The sequence below is a fragment of the Pelobates fuscus genome, chromosome 9 (genome assembly GCF_036172605.1).
Source record: "Pelobates fuscus isolate aPelFus1 chromosome 9, aPelFus1.pri, whole genome shotgun sequence".
Lineage (NCBI taxonomy): Eukaryota > Metazoa > Chordata > Amphibia > Anura > Pelobatidae > Pelobates > Pelobates fuscus.
In genome coordinates, this window is record NC_086325.1 from 135300593 (window position 1) to 135320908 (window position 20316).

Consider the following 20316-nt stretch of genomic DNA (forward strand, 5'->3'; position numbering starts at 1 on the left):
TGTGACTCTGCATTAACCATACCAGCTCACACCAGTGATAGGTGGCAGTGAAAGGCTCTCAGCCAGTTAGAAAAGGCAACAGCACAATATGCCGTAATCACACGGCCTGGGTAGGAGATTACCCATCATCTAAAATAGTCGATATTAACCCTCAGTAGAGACACAGTATTCAGGCCAGACACAAGCCCCACAAAGGGAGACACCCGCATCACACGCACCCTGGAAAAGGCCAAATGACACAGCCTGAGATCGAACTCCAGAGGATAACTGACCCATAGGCTCCTAAGTTAATTAAAGCAGTAAGAACAAATGGTCCACCAACAGGCCCCCATATATAAATCCATAAACACCCCCACACCAAGTTGGGCTTAAACGGTTCTCGGATACACCTAGATACACTATGTCACTCCAACATATCTGGAGGTCTACCCCTGCCTTTGTGACAACTGGAAATGCACTCTGAAAAGTGATAGATGCACAAACTATGACAAGACTCAAAAAGGTGGGACTACCCCCCTCCCCCCCATCCATGTAGCCACATCATCCATCCACCTATGGCTTCACAGAGTGGACTTATGCCTAATTCATGTAATCCTTCCTGTTTCATTTATCCACCATGTAACTCCCTTGCCTATCTATTATCTATTTCTGTAATATGCGTTTACAACAATAAAGAATTTAAAAAAAAAAAAAAAAAAAAAAAAAAAACAAACAAAGAAAATATACAAAAAAAGAAAAAAAAGAAAAAAGAAAAGGCAACAGCAGTATGTGCCCTGGGATCCTCATTTACTGAAAAAACTTTCCAAATCAGTTAACGATAAATGGGATGACACCAAATGACTCAAGCACCATAACCACGTCCATAAAAGTAAGTGGCTATGGTGCTTGGAGTGTTCCTTTAAGTACTATTTAATTCATCACCACCACCACCTGGTGCTTTACATACTGGTCATTACTGAAATTTCTGCTTGAATAAACATGATGTAATTCAGAACAACTTTCAGGACTGCTTATTTATGGTTTCCAAGACAACGTGCATTTTTATCACCACAATGATCAAAGTCTTGGATTCTTCGAAACTGGGCGATGGGTTATTGAGGATTTGGAATGGGTTCTGCTAGCCTCCATGGGCCTGTTGGACAAGGAATTTTCTTCTTTGTAATGCCTAGGCCTAGTCAAGAAAACTAAATGTATACTTACTTCCACCCCTGAGTATGTAAAATACCTCCACCTGTAGTAAAGAGGAGCTGTACGCAGGGCCTATAAATAGAGATTTATACTTCTGGAGAGAGAAATCTCCTGCTCTCTGCGCTAGACCGCAAGAGTGTGGAATTCTACCCAGCCCATAAAAGGTAATACAATTTAGAAAAAAGGGTTCTTACTTTTGGAATATTCACACACAGTACCTTCTGTTTACACCTGGTCAATATTTAGAAGGTTCTCAAGATCAACTAATTTCAGAATTCTATATATAGGCTAATTCTGAATGCCAGAGCCCAGACAGAGGTGGTGGACCCGTGTTACGTACTCACTAAGACATCCCTATATTTACACTGCTCTCCCAGTTCGGTCTGGATCTGAGTGTCCTCAACTACCGGATTAGTGAGAGAATTATAATAACATGTAAGAGGATCACTGATCCCTGCGGTCTTATTAAAGAGCTCTGTCATCTTTAAATACCAAATTCAGCATTGCTGCTGTCCCAGAACACAGCTGTGGGTAAAACTTCAGATAGAAGGGGGAGAGAGGAGAATTTCATTGAATGATCTTGGTGGCAGACCACCATACAGCAACAAAAGAATGTATTAGTCCTCTCAAATGTAAACAAAAACAATAACATAATCTGTGTAAGCCCTTCGAGAACAGTTTAACGCTTAGGTGCTGGGGAACTACGGGCATCTTCGTTGAGATGAAGTTGTTGTGGTGTCCAGAGGATACGTCAGCAACTCCTTTATAACCTTCTTCAGTATGAAATCAAAAGGGCTTACGATTGCTACTAAATGTCTATTTTTACTGATCTAAACAGTCTTACCTCTCATACGCCCTCAATTTATTTTAATTCTTTATTTTTTGTGCTCGGTTTATCATTTCAACAAGATCATCAGTTTCACACAGAATGAGAAGTACAAGATTAATGGTGTAGTTCTTGTGTAACATTGTGGTTAACAGCATATTGAAAGCATTTACATGAGGGTATTAAGCACATTTTCTCATAGTTAACGGGTGTGGAGACATACCCGGGGTAGGCCTAGGTGTAACAAAGTTGATAGAGTGTGTGCTGTGCCCCTGGGATACTGCAAGTGTGAGAAGTTAAGTATGCACGTTGGGTCGTTCCATGTTGGAGAAGGAAATGTGAGAGCAAATATGTGGGCAAAATCAAGCTTGCTCATGTGTGTAAGTTGGATGCCTGCTTGTACCTGTCGTCTGAGTGCCTAGTGTTTCTGATCAGTTTGGATTGTCATGTGTGGACACTACTCCAAGACTCAGGTATACTAATTTGGCATCCTATCTGTTACCCCCAACCATGGGGGTGGCGGTGGGGGGGTAGTTAAGTAAGATGCCATCGATCTTTTGATAGTAGGGGAATTATCTGCCCCTGTTGAGGGTAGTAAGGGTGTCTGGAACTCTCAGTGCTGGTGAGAGAATAGGGTCCAAATGCAAATGTTAGCAGAGGTTATAAACAAAAGCGCAAAAGTTATAAAGCATATAACATAAATTTGTTAGTGATATCTATGGGCAACATATCTGCTTAACACAGCCCCTAGATGGTTTCATGTGTTTAGAGTCTGTGGACCTCTTGTCGTCTGGTCAAGAGTGGTGTTGTCATCTGGGTCCCAGTTCTCCAGGTGACCTCCAGGCGAAGGGGAGGGGGGGGGGGGGTTGCGAGGGCTACAGTCCCATTGCATTCAAAAAAGCAGGTGCCCCAGACATAGATGTAAGGTTGTGAGCAGTCCCGTTATGATGGACAAGTAAAGAGCCAGTGTTCCCCCATCTGTATGGTATTCCAGCTCTTCTTAGTGAGGCCGTTACTGGTCCAAAGGATTTGCGCCGAAGCAGGATGGCTATTATGAGGTCTATTATAAGAGCTGGGAGTCTTCGAAGGTCAGTGGTGTTTTACCTCTAAGGGCTGACATTATCCGTATTTTGTCATGCACCGTTACACAGCGCAGTATTACATCTCGAGGTGTGTTAGGTGAGATACGGACTGAACCTGTCACTCAATAGATCCCATCCAGTATGATTCTCTTGGCTATCGTCTGAGATAATATTGTGGATAGTAGAATATAGTGCGTCAGTTCCTAAGGTGAGACTGTAGAGGTGAACCCACAAATTTTAATGTGTGTCCAGCGTTGTTTATCTTCGAGGGACATTATTTGGGCAGCCAACACCTGCTACTCTGCTTGAAGTTGTTGGACTGAGTCCTTGAGAGTGGATACAGTAGTGTGGACAGAAGTAATGTCTTCCTTTGCAGTTTTGACGCAGTCTGTTACATGTTGGATGTCCCCTTTGACCAGCGCCACATCAGCTGCTAGCAGCATTTGTATGTTGACCAAGAGTGCTTTTAGGTCCCCTTTAGTGGTGTGGGCTGAGTCTTCTTGGGATTCAGGAGTCAGGGAACTTTCAGTCTGTGAGGCCATTGTGGGAGCAGGCGCCCCATTGTCCGGTTCTGAAGCCAGTGCAGTTTTGTGCAGCAGTTCCACATGTGCGAACTCTGGTTATACAGGCCTGAGCAGCATCTCACCGATGTCCCTGCCTTGTGTGCTGGAGCCTGCAGTGGGTTTCTGGGTGCGGCAGCCCATGGTGGGTGTGCTAGCGGCCGAGTCATGCGGAGAGTGCTCCGGGTAGCTATGTCCCCCTCCCATTCCGCGGAGAAAAGCCATGAGGCCTATGAGTGGTGATGCGCAGTAGGCTGCTTGGGTGCCTGGAAGAAAGGCATCAATCGATGCAGTGCGCCTTCTTGAGGTATATTTGGTACTTTGTGGGGTAGGATGGGGTCTGGTGAGGGAGATATTCTGCAGATTGTATCTGGTTTTTAGGAGAGCAGGTTTAGATGGCGTCTGTTCAGGATGGCTGCCAGGCTCCGCCCCCCTCGCCCTCTATTTTTAACATGCCTCAGTAATAATTTGCAATGGTTTTATTTAAAAAACAAATGTGAGTTTTAGCAATTTTGCCAAGAGGTGCTTAGCATGTAATTGAGTCTATCTTCTTATTTAGCTTGCATTAAAATATGCTTTCCAAAATTGTTCTCTGTAAGAGTTCTGTAAACATCCAAAGTGTACATAGCCCACACTAAAAATGAATCAGAAGTACAAAATAATATGCAAAAAACAAACAAACAAAATAAGTGAAAAAAGTTAAAGGGGCACTATAGTCACCAGAAAAACTACAGATTATTGTAGTTGTTCTGGTGAGTATAGTCAGTACCTGCAGGCTTTTTGCTGTAAACACTGTCTTTACAGAGAAAAGGTAGTGTTTACATTGCTCTCTGGAGGTGCTACCTGGGGCTGTGCTGACGTTCAGTGTCTCAATGCTCTGCCTGGAGACAGGGCCCGTGCTAGGATTTTTAGTTACACAGGCGAAGATGCATTTTGGCGCCCCCAACCCTCATTAAAAAATAAAAAAATGCATCTTCACCTGTGTGTCTTTCCTCCCAAGCCACAGGCACACAGGCATCATTTTTCAGTCACACAGTCAAAGTCATACAGGTACACTGGCATACAAAGACAGAAATAATCATACAGAGACATACAGTCAGAGACATACAAGCTGAGACATACATGCATACAGAGGCATACCGTCATACAGACACATACATACATACAGAAAAATGCATACAAAGACATACAGGCATACAGAGACACACAGACACACACATACAGAGACATAAAGGCATACAGTTACATGCATGCATACAGAGACATATATACAGACATTCAGAGACAAACATACATCCAGTTACATACATGCATACAGAGACATACAGAAACATACGTACAAGACATACAGGCATGCAGACACATACATACATACAGAGGCATACCGTCATACAGATACATACATACAGACAGACATACAGAAACATACATACAAAGACATTCAGGCACATACATACAGACACATACATACATACATACATACAGAAACATAAAGGCATACAGTTACATACATGAATACAGAGACATATATATAGACATTCAGAGACAAACATACAATCAAAATAGATGTGGTTTAGGACTGGAATATTATGATTTTTTAAGCAACAAAAAATCTTAATAATTTTTTTCCACATTATACTATACTTCTAAACCTAACTTGAAGCACTTTCCTATGTGTTTCAATGGTATATATTGTGTTTATTATAAAGGTAATAGTTTAGCTTTATTCACAAATGTATATTGTACAGTAATGTACTTTTTTTTTTCCTTCAGCAGTATTCAACACATGTTTAAAATGTATCCATAATTTCTCATTCCGAAAATGTAAACCTCTTTTATTTCAACACCATGTTTACACAGTCTTCATTTCCTTTTTTTATTACAAAGCAATGTAAAAATACATTTAGCCATTTAAGCCCTAGTTTTCTTCCCCATTACTCTGTATTAGTTACATACAAACAAACATACATGCATGCATACATACAAAATTACATACTTACATCTGTTAAAGCGTGTCCCTGGGGTGCATGCTGTCCGGCTCCTTGGAGTCCTGTCCTGCAGCGCAGCCTCATCACTGTGCGCCAGCCACGCTGTGTGATCCACAGGGAGCAGGGATATGATGTCATATCCCCGCCCCTTCCACACAGCCTGCGGCAGACAGCAGGGTAGGAGGTGGGCGGGCGGAGGCTGGGATCTGCAGGCGGAACGGTAAGGGCTGCGCTCGGCCACGCTACAAGTAGTAGCCGGATAAAGGGGAGCGCAGTGCGCTTCCCTCCTTCCGGTCTGCCTGGTTTTGCGCCCCCAGGGCCGGTGCGCCCTAAGGCGGCCGCCTGGGCCGCCTTATGGTAGCGCCGGCCCTGCCTGGAGACACTAAAGTTTCCCTATAAAGATGCATTGATTCAATGCAAATCTATGAGAAGATGCTAATTGGCCATACTGCCGTAGGCCCGCCTCCTTGACAATCTCGGCCAATCCAATGTTTTTCCTATGGCAAAGCATTGGATTGGCTGAGATCATCAATTTTGTTGATGACAGCCAAGAAGACGGATTGGGGAAAGGCCAATGGTGGAAATAAGGTAAGTTTATTATGTTTTAAAGGGGCTAAATGGAAGTTTTAACACCATAAGCGCTGCGGAATCTGTTGGCGCTATATAAATGGCAATAATAATAATAATAGGGTCAGGAATACACGTTTGTGTTCCTGACTCTATAGTGTTTCTTGAAGGGGTTATTCACTAAACAACAAACTGCGGGCTAAAATAGCTATCTGTATAGCAGGTTTAGAGATTTTTTCTACATAAGTTATTCTTAACAAAGTTTGATTTTCATTCACTACAACGGCCAATATATTTCACTAAAGTGTGAATTGTCTGGAGTGCGGTATGAATTCAACATTAATTTCAAATGTATGTCTCTAGATAGCTAATCCCTATGTATTCTTACCCTCCCCAATACACTAACCACTTCTAACATTATTTTTAACCCTGCCTGCATTTACACAGCTGAATACACTCACTATACTCACAGATTCAAATACAATATATTAAAAGTAGAAATATGCACATACATATCTTTATACATATGCTGTTGTCAAATTTGATTTCATGTTCTTTTATGCCTGCAATGTCCAGTTCATAAACACATTAAACTCACTTTATCTGCCAATTTTTGGGAAGGGAACAAGGGGTACCTTAAAATTCTTTGCCTACAGCTTCCTGACATGTAAATCTGGCCTGATTGGCAGAGATTATCAGGATTGATGATCTCAGCCAGGGAGGTGGAGCAGACGTGGTGAGACCTGGTAGCTGGGATAGTAAAGGTGAGAATTTTTTTTTTTTTAATTTAGTTTTGGTTGTGCAAATTATCAAAATATATAGGAAAACACTATAGATTTAGCAATGCATATTTGTATTCATAACGGTAGTGTTCCTCTAAGAATATTGAGAGGTGTAATAGAAAAGACAGAGTCACCAGTGAGTATTGTAACAAAATGTCCATTTTTGATCATGGCTTATTATGACCAAAATTCACTATTTATCATTTTAATTCCAGGGTTTTGGGGAGGGGGGTTTGCTTTGTATATGGTCCATAAAAATATCCCCTTTGTCCAAATACAATTTAGTAGCGTTTTTAAGAAATGTTCCCCTCTGAATGAATAAAAGTTTGATATGCTTCGTTCAGTGAGCTTTGTCGTTTTTATTTATTATGATAAATAAAACATACACCTGCATTTTTTATCTAGCTAGCAGCGTGCGTACAGCAACTGAGAACTGAATTCAGAAACGGCTTTTTGTGAACATCCAGACCCATTTGTGAAATACACAAAGAACATACAGAGACATATTTACGATTTAAATACTTGTAATAGCCACCTTATGGGCCCATTGCAATGAACAGGCAGGTCCAGCAAGCTCTCTTTTGCTATGTATCTCTGTAAGAGGGATATTTCCTCCTTTGCGCATAAGTCCTTTCCTGCCCCTCCCACCGGTGCCCCCATTCTCTATACTTCTTTTCTTCCCCACCCACCAGTGCCTTGATACTCTATAGCCCTTTTCTTCCCCTTGCACCAGCGCCTCGATACTCTGTAGTCCTTTTCTTCCCCTCCCACCAGTGCCTCGATACTCTATAGTCCTTCTCTTCCCCTCCCACCAGTGCCTCGATACTCTATAGTCCTTTTCTTCCCCTCCCACCAGTGCCTTGATATTCTATACTCCTTCTCTTCCCCTCCCACCAGTGCCTCGATACTCTATAGTCCTTTTCTTCCTCTCCCACCAGTGCCTCGATACTCTATAGTCCTTTTCTTCCTCTCCCACCAGTGCCTCGATACTCTATAGTCCTTTTCATCCCCTCCCACCAGGGCCTCAATACTCTATACTCCTTCTCTTCCTCTCCCACCAGTGCCTCAATACTCTATAGCCCTTCTCTTCCCCTTCCACCAGTGCGTCGACACTCTATACTCCTTCTCTTCCCATCCCACCAGTGCGTCGATACTCTATACTAAATTTCTTCCCCTCCCACCAGTGCCTCGATACTCAGTCCTGTTCTTCCCCTCCCGCCAGTGCCTTGATACTCTATAGTCCTTCTCTTCCCCTGCCACCAGTGAGCCGATACTCTATACTTCTTTTTTTCCCCTCCCACCAATGCCTCGATACTCTATACTCCTTCTCTTCCCCTGCCACCAGTGAGCCGATACTCTATACTTCTTTTTTTCCCCTCCCACCAATGCCTCAATACTCTATACTCCTTTTCTGCCCTTTCTGCCCAGTACTGTTGTCTGTGATTCAGTCAGGATAAGTCGCTTTTCTGTGGTTCACGAATGCTCTGAAAATAATAAAACATTCTCACTTGCAGAACCCTGTTTGATACCAGCACCAGGTGTATGTGCCTTTTCTGTGAGCTCAGCATGATTTTGAGTCGTTTATTTACTAAACGGAATTGCGGACCAAAGTAACAGAGTTGGTGAATTTTTCCGACTTGACTAATTTGGTCTAAAATTTCACAGTTTAGTGAACAAACCACTCTGTATGTTGGCTACAATAACTTGTCATATAGTAATGAATAGCATGCTGACAATGTTTAAAATGACTATAGCAGTATAGTCAAATTTGGGATTCCCATTAGATCTCTGTACCCTTCCAGATTGGTACTGATCCTCTTACTGACCTTGCAGTCTAATAACCTCTAGCTTATACTAAAGGGACAGTGGGAGGGTTGACACTACAAGAAGCCAGAGCAGCGGAGGAATCGATATAGCCACAAAGAGAGGGAGTGAAAGCATTAGAATGAGCTAGATTTAGAATCTCTCCGAAACAAGGGCCCCATTTCCGTTGTGTGAATAATTTATCTCTCGCTCCGAGTTTTCTTACCAGTAGGCAGGAAATAGCCTCTTTGCATAGAAGGCATTTTTTTTTCCTTCCCCGACCCTTTTCTGCTTAGTGAGCAGCTGAAGATCAGCTTAAGAAAGGATATTTATTTTACCCTTGCATAGCCAGAAAGAAAGTGGTTTGTTGAGAGTTGCATGCAAATCTGAAAGACCTGGAACACAGAACCTCTCAGTGGGCTGATCTCGTCACAATGTAGCTGGGTACCCGGATACTCCCAGCATTCCATCTTTCATTGGATGGAAGGAATGTGGCTGGGCTACATGCCAATCAATCATTTCTGTGTTGATAAGGCTCAATGCGCATGCTGAAATGGGGTATATTTAAATATTGTGGATGGAGAATATTATTTATGAGCTACCATAAAAGGCGTACTGTCACATCCCAGGATTTTTAAAATCATATTATAATTTATAAATGTACATTTTGTGAAATTTGTAGAATTAAAAGTAAAAATCAACTAAATTCAATTCTGGAACGGAGTGCCTATGTCTTGACTCCCAGTCACTTGTAGTAAAAGGTCTGCCCTTTTTTGTCCTTGAATACAGTATGTGGAAGTGGAGGAACAGAAACAAAGTTTCCATTTCCCCTCCTCCAATGCAGTGTGTGCCCTGACCGTGCCAGGACTGGACTGGTTTGTGATGTCACTTGCTAAATCTTAAAATACATTATTTAGAAAATGGAGCGTTACATGAAAAAAAAGGTTAACACTACTTATCGGTGAGTTTTAATGTTTTATTCAATGGTATAATTTCCAGGTAACGTGTTTGCTCCATATTAAAATAAATAATTGTGCATGCGCAGCACATTGGTTGGTCAGTAAAAGGTAATTGCACGTGAGCAGAATTTATTCCATGACTATATTCCATGACTGTCGAAGCAAGATGGGATGTCATGTCAAAGTGTTCAAGTGGGTTACTGATGCCAACTTGGGGCTGTTTGTGAAGCATACATACATTCTTACACATTAGAAGTTCTTAGACAAAAGGGTCACTGTAATAGCAAAGAGGGGTAATAGAATGAAAACCATCCCTCTGAAAAAAAGATTACGTAACTAAAAAAATAGATGATTTAAACCAGCCAGAATTGATACTGAAGTGTTTAAACATGATCCCATTACTACATCCTTGCACTGTGACATAGGTAGGAAACCTTTGGCACTCCAGACTTTGTGATCTACATCACCCATTAAGCTCTTACAGCCATACTGCTGGCAAAGCATCAGGGGATATGTAGTCCATCTGGAATGCCAAAGGTTGCTTACCCCTGCAGGTTGTGATCTTAGTGCGGTGCCCCTGCTGTTTTAATGCCAATGTGAAGCATTGCGGTTTTGTAGAAACGGCAATGTTAACATGGCAGGATTAAACACACCTCTAGTGCTTGTCTTCCTGGCAGCCACTAGAGGCTCTTCCATGTGAGAACAGAGTCATACTCAATAGTCAATGAAATACTGCTCACAGAGAGCATTTGGCACAACCAGGGCCGGTGCAAGCATAAGGCTTAGGGTACACTGACCCATGGGGCGCAAGGTCTGGGTGACCTGCAGGAGGAAGCGCAAGCAGTGAAGTCATGGAGCGGCGCCTGGAAGACCCCAGGTAAGAAGTCAAAATGTTCCAAAACAGTTAGGCTATTTGCAGTGGAGCGCGCTGTAGTGGTTATGGTGCTTAGAGTGTTCCTTTAAATATGAGAGGCTCTGTTTAGCAATGCTATCTGTATCCCTAGAGAGAAAATAGATTGTGAAATGTTCCCAGCAGGCAGAGATGTAAATATAAAGGTAGACTCTCTGATTTAATAATCCAGCATGTTGTATGTGTGTTTGATAAATTCTGTGCCCTATTTGTACACCTGTTTTACAGCTGGAAACCTTGAATACTAAGCTTACTATATTTGAAACATTGCATGCACGTGCTGTACAGTTTGCTCCTTGAATACACAGCAAGGTTTAAAATTAGGAATTTCACGTACTCTATTATTAACCCCTGTGGGACCAATAGATACAATAATAAGTGATTTGCCTAAGCTGGTCTTAAAGGGGTTAACTCCTTCTAACTCACTCTCTCCTCTGAACTGCAACCTCTCTTTTCTTGGAATGCCTGTCTCTCCCGCTCTCTAGCTGTCTTTGTGCCTCTCGCTATATCTACATCTGGCTGTCTCTCTGTCATTATGTTGGGATTTTCTCACTAAACCGCCAATTGTTGGAGAACTGAAAAGGAGATTGCAAATTGCATTCCAGAATATCTGAGTTGGAAAATAGCTGAGATATTTTTTGCCTAAAATTAGAAATTCCCCTGTCAATCCTCTGCGGTTCTCAGTTTAGTGAATAAAACATTGTGCATCTACAATATGTCTCACTGCTTTCCTCTGTACCTGTCTCATTCTTGCTTCAGCCCATTCCTTCCTTGCTCTTTGTATCTCAAACACAAATTATAGGGGAGATTTATCAAAGTGTTCTGTTCTAAAAAGTGGTCTAAAGCACTTTTTTACATTTTGTCACCACTTTTTAGAGTGATATATCCATAACTCTAACATATTTAGGAGGGACAGTCCATATTTTAGGCCCAAATCCTTCTGTCTACATTTTCCATCCTATTGTCCCGCTTTCTTTTCTATGAGCTCCATATTATTGGTGTGTCTGAATGTATAACAGAGCTCCACAGCCAGGGCCGTTTGAAGGAATTTGGGGGCCCCAAGCAAAACAGACATGGAGGCCCCCCCAAACTCCAACCCCCCCCCACCCCCCACATGCACGCAAGGCCTACAGGGCGCCTGCACCCGGGTCCTTCCCCCCCTCCCCCACCCGCCCTGAGTCTGCCCACAGGGATGCAGTGTCTGCAGGGCCGGTGCAAGGATTTTTGCCGCCCTAGGCAAAAGTAAAGTTTGCCGCCCCCCATGTGACATCACAGTGCCCCACCCATATGATCTGCCATGTTAACTAACACAGTGCTGCAGTGCCGCCGTGTTTACAATAAAAGGCCTGCAGGGACAGGCTATAGACACCAGAACCACTACATTAAGCTGCAGTGGTTCTGGGGAATATAGTGTCCCTTTAATGTGAGGTAAATTAAAGATTAGTGCCACGAATAATACAGTAGATTGCCTACTTACAACCAGATGAGGATGATGATGGGCTTCAGCTGCCGTCTGGCTCCACTGGTCTGGTGTAGAACAGGCTCTCTGGAGGCGGTTTGTAACTGTGGTCACAAAAAATCAATGTTCTGGGAGAACGGGAAGCAGCTCCATTTTTTGAGGGCCATTTACACAGCTCAAGGTCTGGGTCCCAGGGTCCACCTTCATGTTCCACCAATGAGTTTGTTCACAGGGGTGTGTGTGTGTGTGTGGGGGGGGGGGGGGGTGTCCTGATGTGTGTAAGGAATGCATTGTGTGAATCTGTGTTTGTATGTGTAAGTGCCAGTGTGTGTGTCTGTAAGGCAGTGTTTCCCAACCCAGTCCTCAAGGCACACCTACCAGTCCAGGATTTAAGGATTACCCAGTTTTGTCTAAGGTGTTTTTAGAAAAAAAAGAAAAAACACCTTAGACACAACTGGGTCACCCCTAAATCCTGGACTGGTAGGTGTGCCTTGAGGACTGGGTTGGGAAACACTGCTGTAAGGGATGCACTGAGTGTGTGGAAGGGGTGCATTGTGTGTTGCTGTGTGTAAGGGATGCATTGCTTGTGTATGTGTGTCTGTGTGTAATGCATTGTGTGTTTTTCTGTGTGCAAGGGGTGCATTGTGTGTGTGTGTGATGGATGTCAATCTCTCCCCCTACCCCCGTCAATTTCCTTCTTCTCCCCCCTCTCCAATTTCCTTCTTCTCCCCCTCCCTCTCATTGCCTTCTCCCCCTCCAATTTCCTTCTTCTCCCCCTCCCTCTCATTTCCTTCCTTCTCCCCCCTCCAATTTCCTTCCTCCCCCCTCCAATTTCCTTCCTCCCCCCTCCAATTTCCTTCCTCTCCCCCTCCAATTTCCTTCCTCCCCCCTCAAATTTCCTTCCTCTCCCCCTCCCTCAAATTTCCTTCCTCTCCCCCTCCCTCAAATTTCCTTCCTTCCTCTCCCCCCCAAATTTCCTTCCTCTCCCCCCTCAAATTTCCTCCCTTCCTCTCCCCCTCCCTCAAATTTCCTCCCTTCCTCTCCCCCCTCAAATTCCTACCTCTCCCTCCCCTCAAATTCCTACCTCTCCCTCCCCTCCCTCAAATTTCCTTCCTCTCCCCCCCTTCAAATTTCCTCCCTTCCTCTCCCCCCCAAATTTCCTTCCTCTCCCCCTTCAAATTCCCTCCCTTCCTCTCCCCCCAAATTTCCTTCCTCTCCCCCCTTCAAATTTCCTCCCTTCCTCTCCCTCCCCCCAAATTTCCTCCCTCTCCCCCCATCTCCCTCAAATTTCCTCCCTCCCTCTCCACCCCCGGCCCACTCAAATTTCCTCCCTCCCTCTCCCCCCCAAATTTCCTTCCTCTCCCCCTTCAAATTCCCTCCCTTCCTCTCCCCCCCAAATTTCCTTCCTCTCCCCCCTTCAAATTTCCTCCCTCCCTCTCCCCCCACCCACTCAAATTTCCTCCCTCTCCCCCCACCCACTCCAATTTCCTTCCTCTCCCCCCTCCAATTTCCTTCCTCTCCCCCTCCCTCAAATTTCCTCCCTTCCTCTCCCCCCCAAATTTCCTTCCTCTCCCCCTTCAAATTCCCTCCCTTCCTCTCCCCCCCAAATTTCCTTCCTCTCCCCCCTTAAATTTCCTCCCTCCCTCTCCCCCCACCCACTCAAATTTCCTCCCTCTCCCCCCACCCACTCCAATTTCCTTCCTCTCCCCCTCCAATTTCCTTCCTCTCCCCCTCCCTCAAATTTCCTTCCTCTCCCCCTCCCTCAAATTTCCTTCCTTCCTCTCCCCCCCCAAATTTCCTTCCTCTCCCCCCTCAAATTTCCTCCCTTTCTCTCCCCCTCCCTCAAATTTCCTCCCTTCCTCTCCCCCTCAAATTCCTACCTCTCCCTCCCCTCCCTCAAATTTCCTTCCTCTCCCCCTTCAAATTTCTTCCCTTCCTCTCCCCCTTCAAATTCCCTTCCTCTCCCCCCTTCAAATTTCTTCCCTTCCTCTCCCCCTTCAAATTCCCTCCCTTTCTCTCCCCCCCAAAAAATGTCCTTCCTCTCCCCCCTTCAAATTTCCTCCCTCCCTCTACCCCCCACTCCCTCAAATTTCCTCCCTCCCTCTCCCCCCCACTCAAATTTCCTCCCTCCCTCTCCCCCCACTCCCTCAAATTTCCTCCCTCCCTCCCCCCCACCCACTCAAATTTCCTCCCTCTCCCCCCCACCCACTCAAATTTCCTCCCTCTCCCCCTCCACCCACTCAAATTTCCTCCCTCTCCCCCCTACCCACTCAAATTTCCTCCCTCCCTCTCCCCCCCACTCCCTCAAATTTCCTCCCTCCCTCCCCCCCCACCCACTCCAATTTCCTCCCTCTCCCCCCCCACCCACTCAAATTTCCTCCCTCTCCCCCCCACCCACTCAAATTTCCTCCCTCGCCCCCCCACCCACTCAAATTTCCTCCCTCGCCCCCCCACCCACTCAAATTTCCTCCCTCGCCCCCCACCCACTCAAATTTCCTTCCCCCCACCCACTCAAATTTCCTCCCTCCCCCCTCCCCCCTCAAATTTCCTCCCTCCCCCCTCAAATTTCCTCCCTCCCCCCTCCCCCCTCAAATTTCCTCCCTCCCTCCCCCCTCAAATTTCCTCCCTCCCCCCTCCCCCTCAAATTTCCTCCCTCTCTCCCCCCTCAAATTTCCTCCCTCCCTCCCCCCTCAAATTTCCTCCCTCCCCCCCTCCCCCCTCAAATTTCCTCTCTCCCCTTCCAAATGTCCTCCCTCCCTCTCCCCCACCCCCACTCACTGAAATGTTATGTCCTCCCTGACACCCGGCAGGCGCGCGAGGGAGGACTCTCCCTGGCTGAGTGCTTCCTCTTCAGCTCCCTCGCGCGCCGCGTACTGATGCCGGAGCCGGAAGATGACGTCATCTTCCGGCTCCGGCATCAGTACGGTGCGCGAGGGAGCTGAAGAGGAAGCACTCAGAGGAGAGTGCTCCCTCGCGCGCCTGCCGGGTGTCAGCAGGGCCAGTCTCTGGGGGGCCCTGAGGTGACCGGCTGCTGGGCCACCCCTGGAGAAGAGGATGGCCCAGTGGGTACATACCGGGGTCGCAGGGCCCCCTGCGATCCGGTATGTACCCACTGAATGTGGGGTCCGGACGACCTGCCGGCTCTGCTTGGGGCCCCGGGCCAGCTCGGGGCCCCAAGCAGTTGCTTGGTTTGCCTGTCCGGTAGCGACGGGCCTGTCCACAGCAATAATACTCACATGAATGTGTCTTTAAAGTACAATATATGTGTTTATAAATCAGTCTGTGTATATAAGATTCATTGTTGTTCTAAATTACATTCTAGTTGCATAAATTGTTAATAGTAAGTCACCTATAATTTCTGAAAACAGCCCCACCCCTGGACACACCCTTACTCACACCCCTGTGTTCCTCCTTGTCCATTTGAAATGTAACTGTGTGCCTGTCTGTCAGCTATGTGTTTCTTTCTGTGTGTACATCTCTCTGTGTTTTCGCTTTGACTTTAAATCTGTGTCTATATCCATTTTCTCTATGTCTGCATCCTCCTCTTCCCTGTGCCCCTCTGTTTCCAAAGAAGAATAAAATCAAACTTCAGTGTTTATTCACTAAATAGCGAATTGTACATCAAATTGCAAAATTCAGTCTAGACTAGAATAGCCTGTAACACTAGCTGAGCAGTAGATTGTTTTCCAAATCAGCTTATTTTAGCTTAAATCTTGAAATTCAGTTTTCAGTTCCTCACAGTTCACCATTTAACCAGATAAAATTCATATAACCCTTCCTCTGTGTGCCTGTCTGTCATTTTTCTCCATTTAAAGAGGGGTCTACTGATTAGGGAAACTAGAGTTCTAAACAGTAGAGTAGGAGCATATACTGGCAGGATTGTCGCAACTTCGCTACGCAGATAAACCGTATTATTTTTGTAAAGGTTAATGATGGTTTATGTGAATTATTACCATGTTTACACATGTATGATAGTACACGGTCAGTGATGATTAGTCTAGCACATACACTGTTAGCGTACAGTTTCAGGGTGGCATCGGCCATATGTGTTTTTCTGATTTGCGGTCTGTTGTGTTCGTTATGAAAATATGTATGGTTCAGCAACGTTAGGCTGCGAACCAGCTTTGTGATATACGTTCGCCTGCGTTGTGACTCACTAACTAATCTGTTATTTTTTTCCTGCTTACATGAAATATATGAAGTACATTTAACTCCGTTCAGAAATCTCTATGATGATCCAGCACAGATACGACACATTGGAGGGTCCCAGGGTTAAAATATTCCTACCTCGCATGTCATTCTCTCCATATACATATCCTATCCATCTCTCTCTCTCCCCAGTCCCGCGCCATTTTTATATATACAGTTGCCAAATGGCATAGATCCATGATGGGACAAATTACTCTCTGGCTGGTCATTTTTAGTCCTATAGGTCCCTTTGGCACAAGGCTTCAATAAGATGTCTCTGTGAATCTATTGCCTCGCACCCATTATATTATCCTTAGAGTCATTAGAGTACTTGGCACAATATGCTCATTGCTGTATACGTATAGGTTTGGTATCTTATGGCTAACATTTAAATCTCAAGATTTCTGTAGACTCCAAATCAGTGGTCCTTAATTCAGTCCTCATGGACCACCAACAGTCTAGGTTTTGTCAGTATCTCCATTTGAATAAAAAAGCGAAGTACGTAAGGACTGTTGGTGGGCCCTGAGGACTGAGTTGGGGACCAAACCATCAATTTGCATGGCTGTGCTTTATTTGGACTGCAGTTCATAACAACCACTGCTAACCCCTGCAGTTTTACATTGAGATCCTTAATTTAGATTCGGACTATTGCTTTGGCAAACTATTGTTTATGTGGAGGGTAGGTGGGCATATTGTACAGAATATTGTTTTGTCCGTTCTGGCTTTTAGAATCCTAGTTTTCATGCATATCATTATAACTTTCTCATATGTTTTATAGGTTTGAGGAGCTTTAGAAACTTTGATTTGCAGTATGCAGACACCCTGGGGCTTATTCACTAGGCAGTGTGATGACATCGTGTGAGATAAATACTAACAAGGCTATTCACTAAAGTGGGATTTTCTGGAAATCCAAAGTGAATTTTAAATTTATTGACAACATTCTCCAAGTCCGCTATGCTTCCAGTTTACTTATGGCTATTTTGGCATAAATGTGGAATTCCCAATAATTCTAACTTTAGTAAATAACACTGTGAGTTTTTAATCTTTGCCCAAAAACCCAAGTAAGAACATCCTCCACCTCGGATTTCTTCTATTATCTTGACTTTGATTTTGCAAAAAGGTTGTCATCTTACGTCCATCCATTTAAGAGATGTTTTATTTTAGTTTGGAAGCAGGTCGAGAACCTACAAAGAAAATCCTTAAGGGGTCTTTGGGGCAAGATATTAGGACAAAACAGCCAAAATATAAACATTTCCAACTTAACTAAATTTCAAATTTGGGTATTTTTGCCAAAAAAAAAAAAAAAACGTTACCTCCTTTTCAATTCTAGACAGTTCCTGGTAAGTTAAGTAATTTAATTGAGCACAGATCAATAGTTTACCTTGAAGATAGTGTTGTTAAGTAAATGCTGGGAAAGACATGCCATGATGTCCTAATGGTAATCCCGTAGGATAATGTTGTGTGTGAGGATTAAACATCTCAAATGCATCAAAATCTTTGTTTTCCAGGAAAACCCATACCTTTGCAGTGATGAATGTGATGCTGCCAATCGCGACCTTGCTCACCCACCAAGACTGATGTTTGACAAGGAGGAAGATGGTCTTGCCACCTACTGGCAAAGTGTTACGTGGAAAAGATATCCCGAGCCACTCATAGCTAACATCACATTGTCTTGGAACAAGAGTATAGAGCTAACAGATGACATTGTGGTGACCTTTGAGTATGGGCGTCCTACAATGATGGTATTGGAGAAATCATTGGACCATGGGAAGACCTGGCACCCTTACCAGTTTTATGCTGATGACTGTATGGAAGCATTTGGCATGATGTCCAATAAGATCAGGGAATTGACAACTGATAATGCTAAGCGTGTGCAATGCACAGAGGAATACTCCCGCTGGGCGGGCTCCAAAAAGGAGAAGAATGTACGTTTTGACGTCAGAGAACGTTTTGCCATCTTTGCGGGCCCTGATCTTAGAAAGATGGAGAACTTATACATGGCAATGGAGAGAGTCAAAGGCTTGAAGGAATTCTTCACACTTACCGACCTACGAATTCGACTCCTGCGCCCAGCACTTGGTGGGACCTATGTGCAGAGAGATAACCTGAAAAAATATTTCTATGCTATCTCCAACATAGAAGTGATTGCAAGGTAAGTTCTTTTTGAATTGGTCTGCTTATATAGCTCTTGGTTGAGTAAATTTCCTCCAGTTTCTCTTGTGAGAACATTATCTATATGCAACATTCTTAGATGCCATTTTCTTTGCCCCCCCTCTGAAATTCTAGAACCCCTCCTTGCCACCCCTATAAAAATGCCAATTACTTAATCTTTGTTTTTCAAATGAGCAGATCAGCAGCAATGTGGGTATCAACACAATAGTAATGAATAGCATATTTGTAGAGAATTATCAAGCAGAACATAGTAGGACTGACTGAAGATTATAACGTGCACAATCAGGGCTAAAGGGACACTCTGGGCACCATGACCACTACAACATGCTGTAGTGGTTGTGCCATTGGTTCATGGATTTCAGGATAAAACTTACCAGGAAAGGTTGAAGGATCTTAACATGTATAACTAGAAGGAAAGACGAGACAGGGGAGGTAATACATTTTAAATTTAAATACATAAAGGGAATCAACACAGTAAAGGAGGAGACTATATTTAAAAGAAGAAAAACTACCATAACAAGAGGACATAGTCTTAAATTAGAGGGGCAAAGGTTAATAATATCAGGAAGTATTACTTTACTGAGAGGGTAGTGGATGCATGGAATAGACTTCCAGCTGAAGTGGGAGAGGTTAACACAGTGAGGGAGTTGCAGCATGCGTGGTATAGGCATAAGGCTATCCTAGACTTAATATAACGCCAGGGACTAATGAAAGTATTTAGAAAATTTGGTTAGACTGGGTGGGCTGAATGGTCCTTATCTGCAGTCACATTCTATGTTTCTATGTCCCCAGGTAATAATCTGTCAAAAAGTTTATTAATGGTTTGAAAATTATCTTGATTTGATGTGTTGTTTGCAGTGGGTGCCCAACATACCTTGCTGTGTCGGGCGCTTACAGAACTTCAGTTCAGCACAGACTTCTACATTATTGTCCCAGCTCATACCAGTACAATTAGATGGTTGTGAGCCATCAATTGGCACTCTCAGCCAATGAATACTGTTCAAACCCGCTTAACTTGACTAAGGAGTTGATTAAATAAGATAAAACAGAAGGGTCGGTGTAGCACCTAAGATGTACTAAGTGGTATATGTAACGACAGAGAAAGGTAACTAGTAGTGTAATATGTAAAATATAGTAAAATCAAAAAGATAAAAAGTATGCACTCACACTTTTTAGAAGCTTAGAATTAGCTCCAACTTGAACGCTTGGACAGAATGCCTAGGAAGATAACACGTGTATTCCTTGTAGTGTTGGATTTTATCGTTGATATGTGGAAGAAAATCAAAGTATATAGTGCAATATGCCAGACTAAATAGCAGCAATAATTCAATATAAAAATGTGCACTCGCATATTATGGAGACTGAATAGTGGCTTCACAGGCAGGGCCGCCATCAGGGCATGACAACCATAACGGTTGTCATGGGCCCGGCGGTCCTGGGGGGCCTGGACTGCTCTGGCAGTCTGAGCCCCACATTCCTTATGTGCACAGATATATAGCAAATTTCGCTTTATATCTGTGCACTGAGGGCCCCCCTACCTGTACATTGCAGAGAGGGGCCCAGCAGCACATTCTGTCCTCCTTCCAGCTCCTCTCTTTCTAACTCTCCTGCGGCCGCCAGAGCGTTGCCACGGGCTACCGTGGCAACGCTCCGCACAGCACGCAGGCCGGTCTCGCGAGAGTTCGTCAGAGAGGAGCTGGAAAGGAAGAAAGTGTGCTGCTGGGCCCCCTCTGCAATATACCACGGCTGGCTCTCTCCACCGGACCACCAGGGAATGCGATCTCCCCCTCCCTGGCAAGGTAAGAACCAGGGAGGGGAAACAAATATTTAAA

General features: G+C 44.3%; 1 protein-coding gene across 4 annotated transcripts in view; it reads left to right on the forward strand.

Moving 5' to 3' along the window:
* Positions 1–20316, forward strand: part of NTNG2 (netrin G2) — a 121146-nt gene that overhangs the window by 37161 nt on the left and 63669 nt on the right. For all 4 annotated transcript variants that reach the window (XM_063432479.1, XM_063432480.1, XM_063432481.1 and 1 more), the window contains exon 3: positions 17821–18464. In XM_063432479.1, the coding sequence (XP_063288549.1) occupies positions 17821–18464 (644 nt within the window). The remainder of the gene's footprint in view (positions 1–17820; positions 18465–20316) is intronic.